Here is a 21,823-nt window from a genome sequence, read left to right as displayed (position 1 = left end):
TATTTATTTTTAGTGAACTCTACAACTTTCTGAGACTGTAAATCATGTTTTTTTAAATAGATACCTTTGTCTTTTCCAACTTAAAAAAATACCACTTTTCATTCCAATTATTTCATTTTTTTACATTATTACTCCTGGATGAGTGTGACTAGTAATAATGTTGTCCTTTTTCTTATTTTAATGGGACTTGAGTTAGTAGAAAATTATCTTACATGATTTTGCTATTGGACTTCAGCAAATAACCTTTTATATTTGGATAGTCCTTTCTTTTTCTCATGTCCTTCATTTTCTGTTTGAACTTTCATCCTCTCCTGGCTCCTAGGTAGTTAATCAGTTATAGGATTGACTTATACTACAAACACCTGCCTCCTTCAGGAACTCAGGAATCTAGGCCCCAACCCCCTCCTTCTTTGGGAAGCCGAGCATTACTGTCTTCAAAATATGGCCCCTCCCAATGTGCTCAAAGACATGACAATTCCCATGAGCCTCAGGACAGAGGATTAGGCAGAAGCCATTTGTCCCAGGGTCTCCTGGGAAAATGTGGTTCTCTCCCATCCCTGGCAAAGGCTGATGGGAGGCGACCAAACCCCCGGCTCTCTTCTCTCCTCAGGGACTGGAATTGACATCCCTGTCCTCCTTCTCCTGATCGATGGTGATGAGAAGATGTTGAAGGTATAGGGCCCCAGGTGCCTCGGTCTAAGGTGGGAGGTGGCTGGAGGGCTGGGCCCTGAGCCTTAGGAGAGGAGTGGGCTGGGGATTTGGATTCCAGGTGGGGTGAATGCCTGCCTTCCCTGCCCTAACTGCCCCTTTTACCTTGTAGCGGATAGAGGATGCCACCCAGGCTCAACTCCCCTGCCTCCTGGTGGCTGGGTCTGGGGGAGCTGCGGACTGCCTGGCAGAAATCCTGGAAGACACTCTGGCTCCAGGGAGTGGAGGGGGCAGGCGAGGTGAAGCCCGAGATCGGATTAGGCGTTTCTTCCCTAAAGGGGACCCCGAGGTCCTGCAGGCCCAGGTATGACATTGAAGGCCCAACTCTGGATCCTGAGATGGAACGGAGCTGGGGACCTGGGGTCCTTGGTCTTGAGAGAAGAGGGTGCTTGCTGAGTGCTTAGAGTCCTGGATCTAAGGGAAGGGGGTAATGGGGGCCCACACTCGTGGATTTGAGGGAGGTGGGGCTAGGAGTCTGGACTCCTGGGTCTGAGGCCTGGGGTCCTGGACTTCTGGGTTCTGGGAGTAGAGGGTTCTGGGCACCTAGACTGCTAGGTTCTGAAGGCCTCCCATGTCTCTGTGAACAGAGCCCAGGTGGAGTTGGGCTGGGGATGCAGAATTTGGTATTCTGCAGGTGGAGAGGATCATGACGCGGAAGGAGCTGCTCACAGTCTACTCGTCTGAGGATGGCCCTGAGGAATTTGAGACCATTGTTTTGAGGGCCCTTGTCAAGGGTAAGACTAAGACACCCAAATTCTCCCCCTCTCTCCACTCAACTTGGGACATATTTCCTGGCCTGGGCACTTTATCCATCCTCTCTAAAGTAGTGCCCCTTTTTATCTCATTCTTTTTTTCATTCCCCTTTGCAGTGTTTCTTGGGGCTTTGTGTGGTGCATTTTGGATAGTTTTTCCAAGATATTCCAACATAACTTTCTGTTGGATCCGTTCATCCATCCTTCCTCATCCATCCATCCATCCATCCATCCATCCATCCATCCATCCATCCACTCACTTATTTTTCTCCCTTTCCTTCCTTCCTTCCTCCCATCCATCTGTAGATTGATTTTTCCATCTATCCCTTATTCCATTCATTCTTGATTCTTCCATCCATCCAGTCATCCATTCATCTTGCCATTCACCCAACCTTTTACCTATCCATCCACAAATTCGTTGATAATTCCATCCAGTCATCATTCCTTCATCCATCCATCTTTTCATGCACCATCCATCCATCCATTCATCCATTCTTCTACCTATTTATCCACACACTTGCCCTTTCTTCTTCTTCTACATGCCTCCTATATTTTTTAAGCACTGAGGAGTGGGGGAATCAGAGATGAACCAGAGCTCTGTCTCCCATTGAGGAACTCCTGATATTCCACTAGAGGAATGAATGATGAAAACCAAGGTAGGGTGTTTAATGGCCAGCTGGTAGAGGCTGAGGATGGGGCTAGTTTATTCATTCAACAAACATCATCATAGGCTCCAGAGATTAAAGAAGATCCATTTCCTGCTCTCAAGGACCCCAGATCCTACCAGGTTTGTTTAAACACAACCTTAAGTAAAATTTAAGACCAAAGCTTAGGGGAGGAACTGCTGTCAGTAAGGGGAGGAAATTCAGGGAAATGGTGTTTAAATTGGGCCTTGAAGAACCAGTAGAATTTGGACTTAGTAAGATGGGGAGGTGGGATAAATAAGTGGTAAGGAGGATTCCCATGACTCTGTGGGGATGCGGGTAGGGAAGGTCGTTTTTGGTGCTGGAAGAGTTTTACAAGGAAAACACCCACAAGAGATATAGCATCAATTTATAATGTGTTCTTAGCTCCAGGTCCCCATCCTAATTGTATCTACCATGTTCTGTGGAAGCAGAAAGAGTAGTTACTTCTGATTTTGGAGTCAGATAAAGCTGTATTTGAATACCAGCTTGGTCTCTTCCTTGCTGTGTGACCTTGACAAAGAGACTTGCCCTCTCTGAGTCTTGATTTCTTTCTCTGAAAAATGGAAGAGTGTTGTGAGGCTGAGAAGCAGCTTATGAGCAGTGCCTGGTCCCCGGGTGGGGGGGCCCAATAAATAGGAGCTCTTCTGAATAATATTTCTTGTGGGATACCTCCATAAATAGAGGATGACAGTGGGCAAATCTGATTCATTTTATGGAAGTTAACATATGAGCTTCTTGGGAGAAAACAGCAGTTCTGTAATATGTGGTTTGAGGGGGTGGTATTGTAAGTCCATTGCCTGCAACAGTGGAAGTGATCACACTCTGCTGGGGAAATCGGAGCTGGCTGGGTGGCTTAGTGATAGCAGAGTTGAATGGATGGGGTTTCAGCAGCTGAGGAAGGAAGGGGGAAGGGGGTGAAGCCTCCTTAAGAGTCTAGTATGAGCCAGGAACTGTGCTGAGCCGCTCCCATGCATTTTTGCCCCTGATCCCCCATTCCTTCCTGCAAGAGATTGTCTCCTCGTTTTGTAAATGAAGAAACTGAGGCTCAGAGAGGTGAAAAGTGACCAAGCCAAAGTAACAGGGGTCAACCTTTTTGTTTTTCCAGTATCCAAGTTCTTGTCTCCACCCCACAGCTTTACTGAGATATAATTGAGATGTAACATTGTGTAAGTTTAAGGTGTACAATGTAATGATTTTATACACCTATATGTTGATTTTATACACCTGTATGATTAACACAGTAAGATCAGTGAACACATCCATCATCTCACATCGTTACCCCTGTTTTTTGTGGTGAGAACGTTTAAGATCTGCTGTCGTAACAACTTTCAAGTGTATAATAACACAGTATTGTTAAGTATGGTCACCATGCTGTGCATTAGATCCACAGAAATTATTCCCTTTTTTTTTTTTTAAGATTTTTATTGTGGAAGGGGAACAGGACTTTATTGGGGAACAGTGTGTACTTCCAGGACTTTTTACCAAGTCAAGTTGTTGTCCTTTCAATCTTAGTTGAGAAGGGTGCCATTCAGCTTCAAGTTGTTCTCTCAGTGTTAGTTGTGGAGGGTGCAGCTCAGCTCCAGGTCCAGTTGCCGTTGCTAGTTGCAGGGGGCGCAGCCCACCATCCCTTGCGGGAGTTGAACCAGCAACCTTGTGGTTGAGAGCCCACTGGCCCATGTGGGAGTCGAACCGGCAGCCTTCGGAGTTAGGAGCATGGAGCTCTAACCGCCTGAGCCACCGGGCCGGCCTATTCCTTTTTCTTTTAATGAAAGTTTATTGGGGTGACAATTGTTGGTAAAGTTACATAGACTTCAGGTGTACAATTCTGTATTACATCATCTATGTATATCATATTGTGTGTTCACCACCCCCTTACCCTCATCTACCCCCCCCAGAATTTATTCCTCTTATATAACTGGAAGTGTGTACCCTTTGACCAACATCTCCCCATTTCCTCCACACCCCCCCCCCAGTGTCCACATTCTTAATCACTATGATAAACTGCCTATGAGCCAATTAAGAACAATTTCCCATTTCTAATACAATGGGATGAGGGGGCCTTGGGTTTCTTTTAACCTGGGAGATAGAATTGACTAGCAGCTGTTTCAATACAAAACAGAGGAGAGTCCTAGAAACTTACCCCAGATGATTACAGCCTATGTTCTTCTCCCCAAGGTCTGGAGGATGTCCTGGGGCCACTTGTATTCCCCTGACTTTCTATTGAAAAGTAGCATGGGTTCCATGCTGCCAAGCCCGATGCACCAGTGGCAGGCATTTGTATCTGCTGCCTGCCACAGCCATCCCGTTCTGGAGGGGATCTGCAGCTGTTGCCAGGACATACTTCAGGCCTGAGTGACTTCAAGCCGTGGTGGTGATAAGTCTTGTGGGAGCCGAGGCTGCAGGTCTCGAGCCTTAATTCAGATCTGTCTGACTCTCAAGCCCACTGCATGGGGCATGTTTGGGGGAGAGGTAAGAGACCCACGTGGATGGCAGGAAGCCTGAGGCATAAAGGGAGTGTAGAGACAAAGCTGGTGAGGTGGGCAGGGCCAGACTACCCAAGACCTTAACTAAGACTTTGTTCTGAGAGGCATGGGGAGGCCAAGGTCAGTTCTGTGTATAGAAGGACCCTCTAGGATCAGGTGGGGACAGACTAAAGAGGAGAGGAGAGACCATGAGGAAAAGGAAGAGACTGCAACAATGGTGGTGCGACAGGGTAGAGCTGGAACTGGGGCCATGGGGACTATAAGGAGGCTAGGCAGAGAGAGACGGGGTCTGGAGATGTGGGGCCTGGGGACTAATGAGCTGTGGGATGTGAAGGAAGGGGCAAGATACACCTGGGGGTCTGCCTTATTGACTGGCTAGACAAAAGTTCTGTCCCTGAGATAGAGGGCCCAGGAGAGGGTCAGTTTTGGGGAAAGACTCTGAGCTCAGTATGGGACATCGTGGCCACGAAGGGCCTGGAGGAGGTCCAGGTGATAAATGGTAATATGTTAAGGCAGAATATAATGCAAAGTATTATAAATCCTTCTTTTTTTTCCTTCTCTTGAAACTGTGAGGAAAGTAGGGGAGATCCATAGACTTTTAGAAAAATCTCACTCTGAATTTGCTTCTCTGGTTTGAAAAGAAATATAAAGCTGTGTGGTCTTAGGCATGTTACTACCTCTCTCTGGGCTTGTGTTTTCTCAGCTCTCAACCTTAGAGGTTACACTGGTCAAGCTGTAGATTCCTCCCAGTTTGGAACTTTTTCATCCGGTTATTATTGATGACAATGATCAAAAGTGGGTACAATTATTGTTCCCATTTTATAGATGAGGAAACTGAGGCTCCCGAGGTTCAGTGTCTTGCCTGAAGTCGTTCAATTGGTATTGGTGGAAGAGGGATTGGAATTACTTCAGAGTCCACTGCTCATCTTCACTCCACTAGATTACCTAGTTCCCCCGTACTAATTTTTGGAACAACCGAAATGAGACAAAAATCCTTCCTTTGCTTTGGTGATACATATGGAGCAAGTAGAGACAGAAGAGAAAACCAACTCGGTGACGCAAGCGCCCTGAGACCCAGCAGTGTCTAGACTTGGCGTTACAGCTCCTTGGACCCATTGCATGCTTCAGGTGTTTCAGGCCCCTGTTGAGTGCTCACATTTTGCATCCATTCAACTATCGGATCCCAGTTTTAAAGGCCTCTTGATCTTCCTCGCTCATTTTAAGGAAATCCAGGGTCTTCCAGATTCCCTCTAATGTTCAGATTTTTTCCAACCTCATTTTCTGCTAGTCTCCTCTTTCTTCTTGCACATGCCCCAAGTTTCAGGAAATCAGAGTGACTCGTGTTTGGGATCATATCCTGTGTCTTCCTGCACCCAGCCCTTTGCTCAGGCTGCTCCTGCTGCCTTGGTTTCTTTTCTCACCTGAGATGCACACCTCCAAATCCTGCCGCTCTTTCAGAAGCCCCACCTCAAGGCCCCTCCAGTACGAGGCTTCCTTGGATCACTCAAACCTCTGTGATTGTACCCTCCCCTGGGCCCCAGTCACATTCTATGCCCACCTCTGAGGGCACTAATCGCTTTGAGAGTAGGTATTTGGTTCCGGGACGTATATTCCTGGAATGAACCCTTTCAGGGCACACATTGTATCCAGTTTCTCTCTCCATCCCTCCCACTTCCTGCCTGATCCATAACCTACCTCAATAAATGTTAAATGAATGAATGATTCCCTTTCCTTCTTGGTGGCTCTAAACTATTGGTTTGCCCCTGAGTTGAATGACCTTATGCTTATAATAGCCTGACTTCTTAAAGACCCCAGACTTTGCCCAACAACACCTCCTTTACATGGAATTTAAATGTCAGGCATCCCAAATAGAAGCAAAACAGATATTGATCCGATATTCCCACCCTCCGCCTGACTCTTGCCCCCTCTCCCTCTCACCCTTGCAGCCTGTGGGAGCTCTGAGGCCTCAGCTTACCTGGATGAGTTGCGTTTGGCTGTGGTTTGGAACCGCGTGGACATTGCCCAGAGTGAACTCTTCCGGGGTGACATCCAATGGCGGGTGAGGGGTCAGGACCAGGGGGTTGTGGATCCTGACAAGGGGGATGCACGTTTGGCCCTGTCTTCCATTATGGCCTGTCCAGCCTTCTCTGATTGTCCATCTGTCCCCATCTTATTTCCTCTCTCTCCATCCATCCACCCATTCATCGCTCATAGCTCTGTACCCCCACCTCTTGTCCTTAACCTCTGACCTCACCTGGCCTTCTGTCTGTCTGTGCTCATCTCTTGCCCCATTCATCCCACCCCTGCCAGTCCGTCCACCTGGAGGCTTCCCTCATGGACGCCCTGCTGAATGACCGGCATGAGTTTGTTCGCTTGCTCATCTCCCATGGCCTCAGCCTGGGCCACTTCTTGACCCCAACACGCCTGGCCCAGCTCTACAGCGCAGCGCCTCCCAACTCACTCATCCGCAGCCTTCTGGACCAGGTGTCCCACGGCTCGGGCACAAAAACCCCAGCCGTTAAACCCTCTGCGGAGCCCCGACCCCCTAACGTGGGGCAATTGCTTCTGATGCTGCTGGGGGAGATGTGTGCGCCGAGGTACCACACCTGGGTTGCTGGGGATCCACACCACAACCTTGGCTGCAGGGAGAGCCACCCTGGCTGGGAGAGCGTAAGGACCTGGCATGCTGGGTGGGGAAGGCTCTGAATGACCTGGGGGCGGGGCTATGGGGGTGGGTGGGTAGAAGGGGTGAGAGAACGGTGTGTGGCTGAACTGGGATGGGGGGTGTGTGGCTGAACTGGGATGGGGCTGTTGATTCGGCTGGGGCCAAGCAGGAGGCTGGAATGGGGACAATTTTCACCACGCCTCCCTTGCCTGCAGACCTGTCTGCTCTCTGTCAGGGCCGCCTCTGAACACATGCTGGACGCTGTCCTTGGACAGACCCCCTGGAGTGACCTGTTCCTCTGGGCACTGCTACTGAACAGGGCTCAGATGGCCTTGTACTTCTGGGAGATAGTGAGTGCTGACTTGATATCTTATTCTACTCTCTTACATTCCTGTCCTTTAGTTCTACGGGACTCAAATGTCCCCGTGATATGATTCCCGGACCTCTGACGTCACCCTGAACCCCATCCCGTCTTCCATTCCTGATATGACACCAGCTGCTGCTTCTTCCTTTTCTTCTTTTCTTTTTCCATATCATGAATTTCTTGTAATTTGCCTTTTCCATTAACAATACTGGAGGTGCCAAAAACATGTATACACATGACTTGTACTCATCTTTTGTTATCGATATATATTATTATAATTTTAATACAGTTTTTTCCTTTTCGAAAATGTGTATACATTTTTCTGGCACCCTCTATATATATTGGGCATTCTCTCTTGTTCATACATGTGAATCAACCTTATTCTTTCAAAATGGTTGTCTGTACAAGAAGTTAGATGTTATACTGTAGCCGATGGGGAGTCATTTAAACATTGGTACATTTGCAATTTAGATACATTGTTGTAACTGCAATGTAGAAGGGGACAAAACTAGAACTCACGGAAGTCAAGTAAGAAGGTAAAGCTGGGGTCCTTCAAGCAGCCCAGATGAAGGCCTGGACTACAGCAGATGGGATAGAGGTGCTGGGACACATTTGAGAAGTTTGTGTGTGAAGTTAATAAGAAAAAGTTATGGGATTGGAATGGGATCTAAAATAGAGCTTATTTTTATGCCATAGAAATGTCTTGAAAGGACTTCTTAAGTCTTGGGTTGTTTTCAGCCTATTGGGTCGTGTGTTAAATATGGACTTTTTTCATTGAGATAAAATTCGTATCACATAAAATGCACCATTTAAATCATGTAAAACTGTACAATTCAATAGCCTTGAGTACACTCACAATGTTGTGCAACCACCACCTCTATCTAGTTTCAGAACACTTTCATCACCTCAAAAGGAAACCCCATACTCATTAAGCAGTCACTTCCCTTCCCTTCAGCCCCCAGCCCCTGGTAACCACTAATGTGTTCCTGTCTCTATGGATTTGCCAATTTTGGATATTGTATGTAAATGGAATCATATAATATGTGTCCTTTTTCATTTGACTTTTTTCACTGAGCATAGTGTTCTCATGGTTCTCCATGTGATAGTGTATATCAGAATGTCCTTCCTTTTTAAGGCTGAATAATATTCCATTGTATGGTATATTACGTTTTATGTATCCATTCATGTGTTGATGGACACATAGGCTGTCTTGACCTTTTCGATATTGTTACCATTTAATACTGTCATGAGCATTGGTATACAGATATTTGTTTCAATCCCTGCTTTCAGTTGTTTTGAGTACATACCTAGGAGTGGAATTGCTGGATCACATGGTAATTCTAGGTGTAATTTTTTTGAGGAACCGCCATGCTGTTTTGCACAGTGGCTGTACCATTTTACATTTCCACCAGCAGTGCACAAGGGTTCCAGTTTTTGCACATCTTCACCAACACTTATTTTCTGTTTGTTTGCTTTTGGTAATTGCCGTCCTAATGAGTGTGAAGTGGTATGTCACTGAGGTTTTAGTTTGCATTTTGTTAATGATTAGTGATACTGAGCATCCTTTCACATGCTTATTGGTTATCTATATGTCTTTGGAGAAATGTCTGTTCAATTCCTTTGACCATTTTTAAATTTGGTTGTTTGTCTTTTTGTTGTTGAAGTATGAGAGTTCTTTACATGTTTTGGATATTATTTGCTTATTAGATATATGGTTTGCAGATATTTTCTACCTTCTGTAGGTTGTCTTTTCACTCTGTTGGTAGTGTCCTTTGATGAACAAAAGTTTTAAATTTTGATGAAGTCCAACTTGTCTGTTTTTTCCTTTGGTTGCTTATACTTTTGTTATTGCAAAATCCAAGGTCATGAAGTTTTATCCCTATGCTACCTTCTAAGAGTTTTATAATTATTATATGTATATTATAATTATTTAATCCTACATGTTAATTTTATTGAGATTCCTTGTGTGTGACTTGAGAGTCACTTCTCTCGCTGTTTTCAAGATTCCCTCTTTGTTTTTTACTTCAAACAATTTGATTATAATGTTTCTCAGTGTGGATCTCTTTGAATTTTCCTATTTGGATTTCCATGATCTTCTTGGATGTGTAAATTCATGTCTTTCATCAAATTTGGGACATTTTAGGCCATTATATCTTCAAATATTCTTTCTGTTTCTTTCTCTCTGTCCTCTCCTTTGAGACTCCCATTAAGCATATATTGGTATGTTTGATGATGTCCCACAGATCTCTTAGGGCCTGTTTATTTTTCTTCATTCTTTTTTTCTTTCTGTACCTTAAACTGGATAATCTCAATTGACCTATCTTCAGGTTCACAAATTCTTTCTTCTGCCTCCTCAAAGCTGTTGTTGGGCCTGTCTAGTAAATTTTTCATTTCAGTTATTGCACTCTTCAGCTCCAGAATTTCTATTTGGTTACTTTTAATAATTTCTCTCTCTTTTTTCATAGCCTGTGTTTGGTGAGACATCATTTTCTTGACTTACTTTAGTTCTTTGCCCATGATTTCCTTTAGCTTTTTGAGCATATTTAAAACAGTTGATTTAAAGTCTTTGTCTAGTAAGTCCATTGTCTGAGCTTCCTCAGGGACAGTTTCTATTAGTTTATTTTTTCTTGTGAATGGGCCATACTTTCTTGTTTCTTTGCATGCCTCATATTTTTTTCTTGAAAACTGGATGTTTTGAATATTATAATGTGGCAACTCTGGAAATCAACGTACCCCTTCCTCCAGGGTCTGCTTTTGCTTTTTGTTGTGGTTTGTTGTGGGTGTTTATTTAGTGACTTTTCTAAGCTATTTTTGTAAAGTCTGTATTCTTTGTCATGTGTGGCCACTGAAGTCCCTGTTCTGTTAGCTTAGTGGTCAACTAGTGACTTGACAAAGATTTCCTTAAATGCTTGCAGGGGAAAAACTCAAAAGTCTCCCAGTTTGCAGATTTGCTCTGTGTTGGAGTTGTCTTTCAACATTTAGGCAGGCTGTTTACAATTCTACCTTAGCTGTCACTTTCTGCTTTTGCTACCTAAAGATCATCTACAAGTGAAAGATTAGGGCTTTCTCTAGTCTTTTCTGAGAAGTGTTTCTGTCCAGTGTTTACCCCTTTGTTCACTCTCTTTCCCTCCCTTAGACTGAGGGCATGTTCTGGGAGTTGAACTTTTGGGGGGCTCCTGTATCTGTCGGGTCAATTCCTCTGCCCTCTGTCATGGCTCTGGGAGAAGGTTCCTTTGGGGTGACTCTAGGGGGCACCTCTCTGTTTCTGGGTGAAGAAATTGGATATCTCTTGAGCATGCATCCAATCTTGGTCATGCATGTAGCCTTCTAGATTCCTTGGTACACATAGGAGCTTTTCAAATCCCTTATTCCCCCAAGTATCTCCTTCCCTAGCCACTTCCCTCCTAAGCTGTTCAATATATCTGTTACTTTCCTAGGTTGCTATTCTTTGCCTCAGATAGCTGAGGATAACACTTTTAATTTTCAGTTCTTTCAAACACTACTTGGGAAGCCACTTCTGCCCTGGGGAAGCTCCAAGAACAGTGAAACAAAGGCAAGCCCTTGAGCTGTTTCTTCAGGGAGCCACCAGTGAGGTCCACATACACAACCACAATTATTTAAGAGTAATATCTGAATTCCTCCCTCTGGTACCAAAAACCCACCCCTTCAAGGCTGCCACTGAACTGGGGACTTGGCAATGGTATGCAGGTTAGTTAAAACATCACAGTGCTCTTTTACTAAAATTTAGCAGTTTCTTTCTTCATTAAACATTTTTCTATTTGTTGTAAGTTTTATATTAAATTCTAAAACCTTGAAAAAATGGATTCTGACAGTTTTTGACAACTTCTTTGTTGCTTTTGTGGAGGGATGGAGTTTTGAAGTTCTCTACTCTGCCATTTTAGGTGACTGCTTCTTGACCTGTCTATAACCTCTGATGTCATTCTAACTCCAGCCACCCCCTCATCTCTAAACGACCTGACTTTTGACAGTTTCACCTGATGTCTATTTTATTCCAGACCCATCTTTATCTTTGGCCTCTGTTGACCATGATTAATTTATGACTTCTGTCTGTGTCCCTTTCCTTAATCACAGGCTTTCTCTCCCTCTCCCTCACTCTTCCGTGAACCTCAATCCAAAATCTGACCCCATTCGTGACAACTCTTTTTGTCTCCCCAGGGCTCCAATGCTGTGGCCTCAGCTCTTGGGGCCTGTTTGTTGCTCCGAGTACTGGCACGCCTGGAATCTGAGGCTGAGGAGGCAGCACGGAGGAAGGACCTGGCAGCCAAGTTTGAGGGCCTTAGTGTTGGTGCGTGGGGCATGGGTGCCTGGTGGCAGGGACAGGGGGCTGCCATGAAGTGGGTGCGTACATCTCCCCACTCCTCTCATAACCTTGTCCCTTTCCCTTCAATCTCCTCATCTCTCCCTTCACACTGGCTTCCTACTCATTTCTCTACCTCTCACATAAATCCACTGCCCCCAGACCTCTTTGGCGAATGCTATCGCAACAGTGAGGACCGGGCTGCTCGCTTACTCCTCCGACGCTGCCCATTCTGGGGGGATGCCACCTGCTTCCAGCTTGCCATGCAGGCTGATGCCCGTGCCTTCTTTGCCCAGGATGGGGTACAGGTGAGCATCTGAGACACCAATATCCCAAACTGTGCTCACTGGACTCTGGGAGTGGAGAATAAGTCCCTGCCATTGTAGGCAGTCCATGGTCTTGACCAACCCTTCCCCTGGAGGTCACCCCTCCAGAAAGTCTCAGCCCTCTTCCAGAAAGGCTGCTCTTCCCATAAGAAGCTCCTCCCTTCACCATAGAAAAGCCAATCTTCCCACAGCAAAGCCCACCTTCCTAAAAACTTGCCCTCCAGATCCCGGAATTCCAGATGACTCTAGTAGGAAGTCCTAATGCTCACTGGGAGGAAGTCCTTTCCGCTTCCTTAAGGGATCCCTACTTCCAGGTCTTAACAATTAGAATGACTTCACCAGACAATTACCTAGTGTTTTGGACATCGACCAACTCTGGTTTAGGAAATCCCACCCTTCCTGTAGGAATTCCTCTCCTTTGGGAGCCCTGCTTGCCCCATAGCCTCTCCCACCCTGCCCATTCTGAAATTTTGAACTTTCTCAGTATCCTTAATCTAAACCTGACAGGGAACAGAGAGTCCCACCCACAGTACAAGAAGTTCTGCCTATCCAACAGGAAGTCCTGCTTACCCCAACAGGAAGTCCTATCCTCAGCTTTTGGAATGATTTGATTATCATTTCAAATAATTACCTAGAGTTCTTTGCTTTGAATAGTGATTACACTCAGGGATTGCATTTTGTTGCCCCTTCCTTAACCTCCTTGTGCCCCATCTGTGAAAAGGGAAAAAATATTAGTACTGTCTTCCTGGGACTGATGTGAGGGTTAGGTGAACTAATCTACGTAAAGGGCTTAGCCCAGTATCTGGCATATTGTAATAAATGTTGGCTGTTTAACTCTACCAGCTAAAACTTGGGACAGGTAATCCTCTCCTTTGACATCTTTCCCCTACCCCAATAGTTATGGTCCCCACATTGAGCACTTGCTCTGTGCTCTGGAGATGTGGCCCAATTCTTGCCTGGAATCTTTAGGAGGGGGTTACGGGGGAGAGTCAAGCTCCTAATCCTCCTCACCTCCACAGTCTCTGCTGACACAGAAGTGGTGGGGGGAGATGGACAGCAGCACACCCATCTGGGCCCTGGTTCTCGCCTTCTTTTGCCCTCCACTCATCTACACCAACCTCATCACCTTCAGGTCAGTCCCCTGCGGTTACATTGGCAGGAGGGGGGGTTCTCAGTTTCTCCTCCTGTTCACTTCTGGCCACCTTTCTACTCGGTATGTCCAGTGTTGCCCCCTTTGTTCACTCTCTTTCCCTCCCCCAGACTGAGGGCATGTTCTGGGAGTTGAGCTTTTGGGGGGCTCTCTGTATCTGTAGGGTCAATTCCTCTGCCCTCTGTCATGGCTCTGGGAGAAGGTCCCTTTGGGGTAACTCTAGGGGGCACCTCTCTGTCTCTGTGCCATGTCTCTGGGTGAAGAAGTTGGATAGCTCTTGAGAATTCCTCTCCCACTGTCTCCTCCCCCCATTTCTCACTCTGTGCTTTCTGCCATGCCAGGAGGCCAGATGAGGAGTCCACACAGAAGGACCTGGCATTTGACATGGATGGGGGACTCAATGGGGAGGGGCCTGCCAGGTGAGTGAAGCAGCAGCTCCGAGTGAGGTGGGGCACCCTGGGCAGCTGCAGGGGCACCAGGTATGGGGTGCAAGGCCAGAGGGGAGCAGTGGGGCTTCAGGAGGTAATGGTTTCATGCATCCACTGAAGATACTGAGGAAGTTTCCCAAATACCAAGCCCAGGACTTGGTTCAAGGTTTGGTTCTGCCACCAAGGAGTTCCTCAGTGGAAATCAATTTGCTTCATGCTACATGTACATCTTGATATAGCAAATGGAATTGGGTGGATTTGGTTCATTTAGGGATATTTCGCCTATTTTTGTTTTTTCTGACTCCAGGACTTTTGCTCCTAGTCTCTATGCCATGGTACCCACGAAAGGCATTTTCAAAATCAGGCCTAAGCAAATGAAATGGAATATTTATCAATTTTCTGATAATTCTCCAGTGTGCAGGTACTGTGGGACTTGGCTCTAACTCAGGCAGACCTGGGTTCACATCCTGAATTTGACTTTGGAAGTGGCTTCACCTTTGAGCCCCAGTTTTCTTTTCTAAATAGAAGGCACATAGAAGGTTGTCCCTGTGTTAGTCAGGTTAGGTTGAGTAATGCTGCAATAACAAAACATCCAGCAACAACAAAGGTTTAGTTCTCGCTTACTCTCCATTTGTGGATTGGCTGAGGCTCTACACCAGCTCACCTGGTAGCTGAGCTGTTGCTGGTCTCGCGGCAGAGGCGCGACGTGGCAAACCAGGTACTGGCTTTGAAAGCCTCCACATGGAAGTGACAGGTGTCACTTTTGCCTGCACTTAATTGGCAAAAGCAAGTCATATAGTCAGTCTGTAGCTCCTAATTCTCCCACTGGGAGGAAACCAAAGTACTTGGTGAACAGTAATACGATATACCACAATGCCTGGTGGAGCTGTTGAGAAGATTAATGGAGATAATGTATATAAAATGTATAACATAGTGCCTGGCACATAGTAAGTGCTCAATTAATGGGGATTATATTTACTACTGCTATTATGAATACATCTATTACTTACTTTCTTGAATGGAGTGTGTGTGTGTTAAGCGTCTAAATCTACGGTTGTAGAGAAACAGAGGAAGCTGCCCACATTTATACCATCTTTGCAGCCCTCATTTCTACTTTAGCCCTTGCCCCCTAATATCCCAGAAATAAAAGTGTTTCTGGGAACTGTTAGGAACATGATCAGACTTCCAGAAGTCTGTAAAACCCAGTGAAACATACCATGTGAAACACACCATGTGAAACAAGTCAAATTTAAATATATATGTACAGATTTTTTCTCTGAGACAATGCACAAAGAATGTAAAATGTTTGTCAAGATAGAAAACTAAGAACAAAACTTGCACCACTGAAAAAGGCTGGATAGGCCTCCATGTCAGGGTCAATAGTGATGTCCTTGCCTAGTGATTTCCCAACTTCTGTACCGTGTGAGAGTGATGATGATAGTGACAAAAGCTGATGTTATAGAACACTTACAATGGGCAGCCATGGTGCTAAGTCCTTTGGGAAATCAGTTCATTTAATTCTCTCAACAACCCTATGCAATAGGGTCTATTATCCCCATTTACAGATGAAATTATTGAAGCCTTAAATCACTCACCTCAGAGCATGTGACTGGTAAATGGTAGAGCTGAGATTTGAACCCAAGATCTTGTGCCTGAATCTGTGCTCTTAGCAAATGTGGAGAGCCACCTCCATGGAGGGCTTTGTAAAAGGATAGATCCCTGGCTCCTCTCCCAGGAAAGCTTGGACATGGGCCCAGGAATCTGTGTGTGATCTGGCTGTGGGTGATTCAAGATGGCAGTTGTTGGGATGCCACATGTTCTTATTCCCAGGACCCTGCAGAGCGTGAAATGGGAAATTCAAGGGCCATGCGCCTTGTCATTAGGGAGCTTGTGCTCTGGGTCTCTCACTTTCTTTAGTGTTTACTGTTCTTTCTGCTTATTTCCTTTAGAACAGCTCTATTGAGATAATTCACATACTATTCAGTTCAATGGTTTTTAGTATATTCAGAGTTGTAAAGTCATCACCACAATTAATCATAAACTATTTTCATGTAGCAAGAAACTTTGTACCCATTAACAGTCACTCCCTACTGCCTTCTCCTCAGAGCCCCACACAACCACTAATCCACTTTCTGTTTCTATGGATTTGCCTGTTTTGGGCATTTTATATAAACAGAGGCATACACTATGTGATCTTTTATGACCGGCTTTGTTTATTTAGCATCATGTTTTCAAGATTTATCCCCATTGAAGCCTGTATCAGACCTTCATTGCTTTTGATTGCTGAATAATATTCCACTGTCTAGAGAAACCACATTTTATTTATCCACTCATCAGTTGATAGATATTTGGGTTTCCACTTCTGGGTTATTTTCTGCTTGGTTCATAAAGAGAGGACGCCTCTCCAAACAAGTTTGTTAGCTTTCCGAATATATTATTAGTAGTATTATTCATTTCAGTATTTCTAATTTGAGGTCAGAAATAAGAGTCAGGATGAAATTGAGACACAGGATCGGGACTTAGGTGAGAAGGGTGAGAAATATGAGTGGACCAAGAAAGTCAGAATTCAGAAGCCAAATATGGCTGTACAGTCAGATACGGGAAAGGAAGAGTTATAGTATAGCAAACTGGATGGATAATCGGATCTCAGAATCTGTGAGTCAGAGGATAATATTCAGGAACTGAGTTGTCATATCTGGGGAGCTGAGGTGATGGAAGTGAGGGGGTCAGACACCATATGTGAGGGTCAAAGGTCAGGTAGATGTCCAAGATCAGACATAAGAGAGTCAGAGGTTGTGAAGGTGAAAGAAGAGAGACCAGGAGTTAAAAGCCAGGCAAGGGTCAGAGGTCAGTCCAGGGGTCAGGGATCAGAAGGGTGGAGGAAGTCATAGGTGGAAGGTCAGCCATCTTAATGGTTAGGAGATTTCAGAGTCCAGAGGTTACATACAGGGGTCAAAAGTCTAGGGGATGATGGACTTCAGATTTAGTTTCAGGTCAGGCAGGGTCAGAAGTCGTGAAGGTGGAGGAGGTTATATGAAAGGTTAGAGTTCATGATAATGGTGAAGGTCAGGTTCAGAGGTCAGCTTGAACCTTCCTCACTTTTCTCTTTCTCTCTCCCCCAGGCCAGCAGACCCCACCGAGAAGATGCCCTTGGGGGTGATGAGTCAGTCCAGCCGTGGGAGGTGCTCCCCACGTTTGAGCCGCTGGCCACAGTTCTGGGGGGCACCGGTGACGGCCTTCATGGGCAACGTGGTCAGCTACCTCCTTTTCCTGCTGCTCTTCGCCCGGGTGCTGCTCATTGACTTCCAGCCCACGCCACCTGGTGCCCTGGAGCTGCTGCTGTACTTCTGGGCCTTCACCCTGCTCTGCGAGGAGTTCCGCCAAGGCCTAGGGGGCGACTGGGGCAGCCTGGCCACTGGGGGTCGCGGGCCAGGTTCCTCCCAGGCCCCGCTGCGCCACCGGCTGCACCTCTACCTCACGGATACCTGGAACCAGTGCGACCTAGTGGCCCTCACCTGCTTCCTCCTGGGCGTGGGCTGCCGGTGAGTGTCCCTGGAGCCTTCAAACCCCTGGCCCCATAGTGGCTAAAACTAGCTCCAGTTATTCTTAAAAAACAGAAACCCCTTATGGATTGAAAGTACGGCATAAAGATGGCCTAGAAGCAATTTGCTCACACATGGATATCTGGCTTCAGGGATGATAGGATTAAAGTAAGAACCCCACCACCTCAGTCTCTGTTAATTCGAGATCTGGAGGCTACTGGATGTTTTTCTGAGCTCCCAAACCCGGCCCTTTTCAGCATCACAGTCCCAGCTGAGTTCAGTTTCTTCCCCTAGACACCAGGCCAGATGCTGGTCGCCACCCTCACCTCCTTCCTTCTCTTCCTCCACAGCTGAAAGTCCCAAGCCCTGTCCTCCTGCCCCCTGATTCTCTGTTCTATCCATCTCCCCATCTCCATTGCAGCCTCTCCCACCTGGATCTTCGCCCCAGTCTTCTGGACTCCAGGTTCTTCTCTCCAGTCCATCCCCACAAGGGTCTTTCTACACCTACATCTGACCAGTCCCCGCCTTCCCCCGCACCCACTGGGACCCTGCCTGGTGTAGGCCCGCCCTTCTCTGCAAGGCTGTCTCCTGATTTCTTTCTCTTTGTTTCATCTACACTCCAGCCTCTCTGAAAGCTACATGCAGTTCCTTCATCACGGGGGCAGGGGCTTTGACCTTGATCCTAGATGTTTTGAATCTGTTTAATTATATTTGTGATCAGAATTTTATCAGTACTGATGAATTCTTATCAAGGAAATATTTTCCAGTTGCTTGATACTTCCTTGATCAATTTTATATGTAGGGCAATTAAACTAGCTTCAATTATTTTCAATTTTAGTTTCTGAAATTATTTCAATGTGGTTAACTATTATTTGGGTTAAGTTTCACAACATTCGTGTTATTGTCTATATTGAATTTGGCCAAAATCTAGGGTCTCTCTGTGTGAATTTTACACTGTGGCTTTTATTTATTTATTTAATTTATTTTTTTGTATTTTATTGGGGAAGGGGAACAGGACTTTATTGGGGAACAGTGTGTACTTCCAGGCCTTTTTTCCAAGTCAAGTTGTTGTCCTTTCAATCTTAGTTGTGGAGGGTGCCGTTCAGCTTCAAGTTGTTGTCCTTTCAGTCTTAGTTGTGGAGGGCGCAGCTCAGCTCCAGGTCCAGTTGCTGTTGCTAGTTGCAGGGGGCGCAGCCCACCATCCCTTGCGGGAGTCGAACCGGCAACCTTGTGGTTGAGAGGATGCACTCCAACCAACTGAGCCATCCAGGAGCTCAGGGGCAGCTCACCTCAAGGTGCTGTGTTCAATCTTAGTTGCAGGGGGTGGAGCCCACCATCCCTTGCGGGACTCGAGGAGTTGAACCGGAAACCTTATGGTTGAAAGCCCACTGGCCCATGTGGGAATCGAACTGGCAGCCTTTGGAGTTAGAAGCATGGAGTTCTAACCGCCTGAGCCACCAGGCCGCCCCGCTTTTATTTCTTTGTGTCCAGTGTTTCTGAGTCAAATGGCATAGATTCAAATTTCTTCAGGGAGGCTTAAATGTGTCATTTTTTTAGTCCATAAAAACCCTGACTGTTTCTGTTATGTCTTAGCTAATTTATAAAAAAACAAATTGTGAGGAATTCCCCTCAAATATTTTCTGTTGCCAAGACTGGGCTGTATAATATTAGTTTATTTCTTCCATAGTTTCTAGCTCATGTTATGTGGTACCCAGAGAGAGGGCACAGTGTACATCAAAATGTCCTTGGGGATAAATTGTCTTGTCTTCGGGTCTTGGCACCCTTCCTGAGACACTTTTTCCTCCTCTCTTTGGCCAAGCCAACTCCTATGCTTCCTTTAGGCCTCAGCTTTGCTGTCTCTGTCTCTGGAAGACTTCCGTTATCTTTCCCAGACTCAGGGTCCTGCATTTGTGTTCCCCTAATGTCCTGAGATCACCACAAATGGTATTCTGAGTATGGCTTGTGCTGTCTCTCTTCAAGTCACAGCTATCTCATCACTCAACAACTTAATGCATCTTTGAAATATAGTCTGTTGCCAAATAAGTGCAGAAATACATCCCCATTAAACTAGATTAAGCAAATGAAGAAGGACATAGAACACAAACCAATGATTTTCCTCAGTCTTTTCAAGAGTCCTCACTTTCTCAGCAGTTACCGCCATCAGCAGTTTGGTGCACACCCTGCCTGTTCTTGTTCTATGCATTGACATAGATACACATACTTCTTTTATGCACAAATGACATTATATTTTATGTATTCTTCTGCAACTTTTTCTTTTTTTTGGTCTACAATATGTCCTGACATTCTTTCCATATACTGTATTCCTTGAAAATGTTGCATCAGATTCCAGAAGAGGGGTTTTAGCCATTGTTGGGTAAAGATCAGACAAGACAGACATCTCCTTGCCAGAATTTAATGAATGAATGCATTCTTTTCAAAAGGCAGTGAGACAAAAATTCTGAACTTCAAGATATAGGAATTAGGCCAAAAGTCTGTCCACAAAGTCTCTTTCATTTTCCACTCAAGATAACATGAAGTTATAATCAGATACTAGCTACTCTGGGTGTAGTACTCTGCTTTTTCTTTATTTTTTTATTTTTTATAAAGTCCTAGCAGTTAGGACGCTACTCCTTTTGAGGAGAACAGACAAAGAATTTTGTGGACACAACCTAGTGACTATTTACAATGGATGAAGGCACCTGACACCCCTTTTTATAATTTGGATGGTTGACATCAATACCCCCTGCTCTTTTCTCAGTTGACACACTGAAAGGCATGTGCTTCTTCCATGTTGTGTTAGAAATGCTACCAAGTAATATGACATGAATAACTCATTCCAACATCAAGATAGGAGTTTTGCAGAACACTATGCTTCTCTTTATTTCTTGTATTTGTATAAGGTATCTTTTGAGGTAATAGGGTTAAGGCCATATGCTACCATGCTCTATGAATACCAGTGGTGTTTTAGACATTTTGTCAAGCTCACCGTTCTCTAGGGATAGGAAGAATTATTGCATGGAGAAAAAAAGTCCAAAGATCTTGGCTTACAACAGAGAAATTTCCAGTGATCTCCAGAATTGCATGGATGAATCATTTTGTTTTGCCAGTCCCTTCCAGATGGACATTTGGTTGTTTCTAATTTTTTTATTATTTCAAAGTAATAAAAGTTTACATCCTAGGTTTAAACTTTGTTGGTTGAAGGGTACATATGTTCTTAACGCCAATAGATTTCCTTGTAAAATAACTTCACCCATTTACAAGCCCACCATCAGGGTAACAGAGTGCCCCCTTAAGGACATGCTTGACAATACCTGATGTTTTCAATCTTTAAAATTTTATAGCTCTTAGTTTAACTTTTACATTTTTTTGGTCAACCTGATGGGCAAAAATGACCTCTCCTTTTAAAATTTATGCATCCCTGACTACTAGTTAAGTTGGACATCTTTTCATAATTAATAGCCACATGCACTTCTGTTAGTTGTCTTTTCATAACCTTTGCTCCTACTTTTAAAAATTTATCATGTTCATTGATCTCTTGTATATGTGTATTTTTTGGTAAGTGCTCTCCTTAAACTCTGGACTCTAATCATTGGTAGTTTTGTTCTAAGTATCTTCTCACAGTCTGCAGCTTGTCTTTTTACTTTTGTATGTTATCTTAGACATTCTTTTATTCTGTAACTTTTCATTCTGAAATAACCCAAAACTTATAAAAATGTTGCAAAAACAGTACAAAGAATTCCTGTACACCTTCCAAACAGATCCTCCAAATGTTAACATCTGGCATTATCAAAACCAGGAAATCTTAATCAAATTTCACCAGTTGTCGCACTGATATCCTCTTGCTGGTCCAGGATCCCGTGTTGCCTTTCATTTTCACATCTCCTTAATCTTCTCCAATCTGGGTCAGTTCTTCAGTCCTTCTTTAGTTTTTATGACCTTAGCACTTTTGAACAGTCCAGGCCAGGTGTTTTGTAGAATTTGCCCCATTTGGTTTGTCTGATGTTCCCTCATAATCAGATTTAGACTATGCATTTTTGGCTGCACTTTTTACCTTTCTCTGTCCATTATATTTACATTATCTTTTGATGCACAGAAAAATTATATTTCAAAGCAGTCAAATTCATCAATCTTTTCCTTTATTGTGATTCTGTATCCTGTAGATGAGATATTTTTTCTTATATGACATCTTATCCTATCTCAACTTCATGAAGAAATTCCTCATTTTCTTTTTAAAATTTTAATGCTGTGCCTTTTACTCTAGGTTTTAAATCCATCCAGAGTTTAAGTACATGATAATGCAAAATAGGGATATAATTTTTATCTTCTCCAGAGAGATTGCTGATGTGATTGGCCATTTAGCCTTCCTCTGTGAATTGTGTGTTGGCCTTTATCCTCTTTTCA

General features: G+C 44.7%; 1 protein-coding gene across 8 annotated transcripts in view; it reads left to right on the top strand.

Moving 5' to 3' along the window:
• TRPM4 (transient receptor potential cation channel subfamily M member 4) overlaps positions 1–21,823 on the top strand; it is a 35,319-nt gene that overhangs the window by 8,347 nt on the left and 5,149 nt on the right. For all 8 annotated transcript variants that reach the window (XM_019741512.3, XM_074316117.2, XM_074316116.2 and 5 more), the window contains 11 exons: positions 611–672; positions 821–1,012; positions 1,343–1,442; positions 6,576–6,688; positions 6,940–7,299; positions 7,510–7,644; positions 11,835–11,964; positions 12,139–12,284; positions 13,322–13,434; positions 13,794–13,871; positions 17,003–17,422. In XM_019741512.3, coding sequence (XP_019597071.3) covers positions 611–672; positions 821–1,012; positions 1,343–1,442; positions 6,576–6,688; positions 6,940–7,299; positions 7,510–7,644; positions 11,835–11,964; positions 12,139–12,284; positions 13,322–13,434; positions 13,794–13,871; positions 17,003–17,422 — 1,849 coding nt within the window. The remainder of the gene's footprint in view (positions 1–610; positions 673–820; positions 1,013–1,342; positions 1,443–6,575; positions 6,689–6,939; positions 7,300–7,509; positions 7,645–11,834; positions 11,965–12,138; positions 12,285–13,321; positions 13,435–13,793; positions 13,872–17,002; positions 17,423–21,823) is intronic.

Source organism: Rhinolophus sinicus, chromosome 8 (assembly GCF_057876585.1).
Source record: "Rhinolophus sinicus isolate RSI-liver-muscle chromosome 8, RSI-T2T, whole genome shotgun sequence".
Taxonomy (NCBI): Eukaryota; Metazoa; Chordata; class Mammalia; order Chiroptera; family Rhinolophidae; genus Rhinolophus; species Rhinolophus sinicus.
The sequence above is the reverse complement of the archived record's forward strand: the minus strand, read 5'-3'. Positions and strand labels throughout refer to the sequence as shown.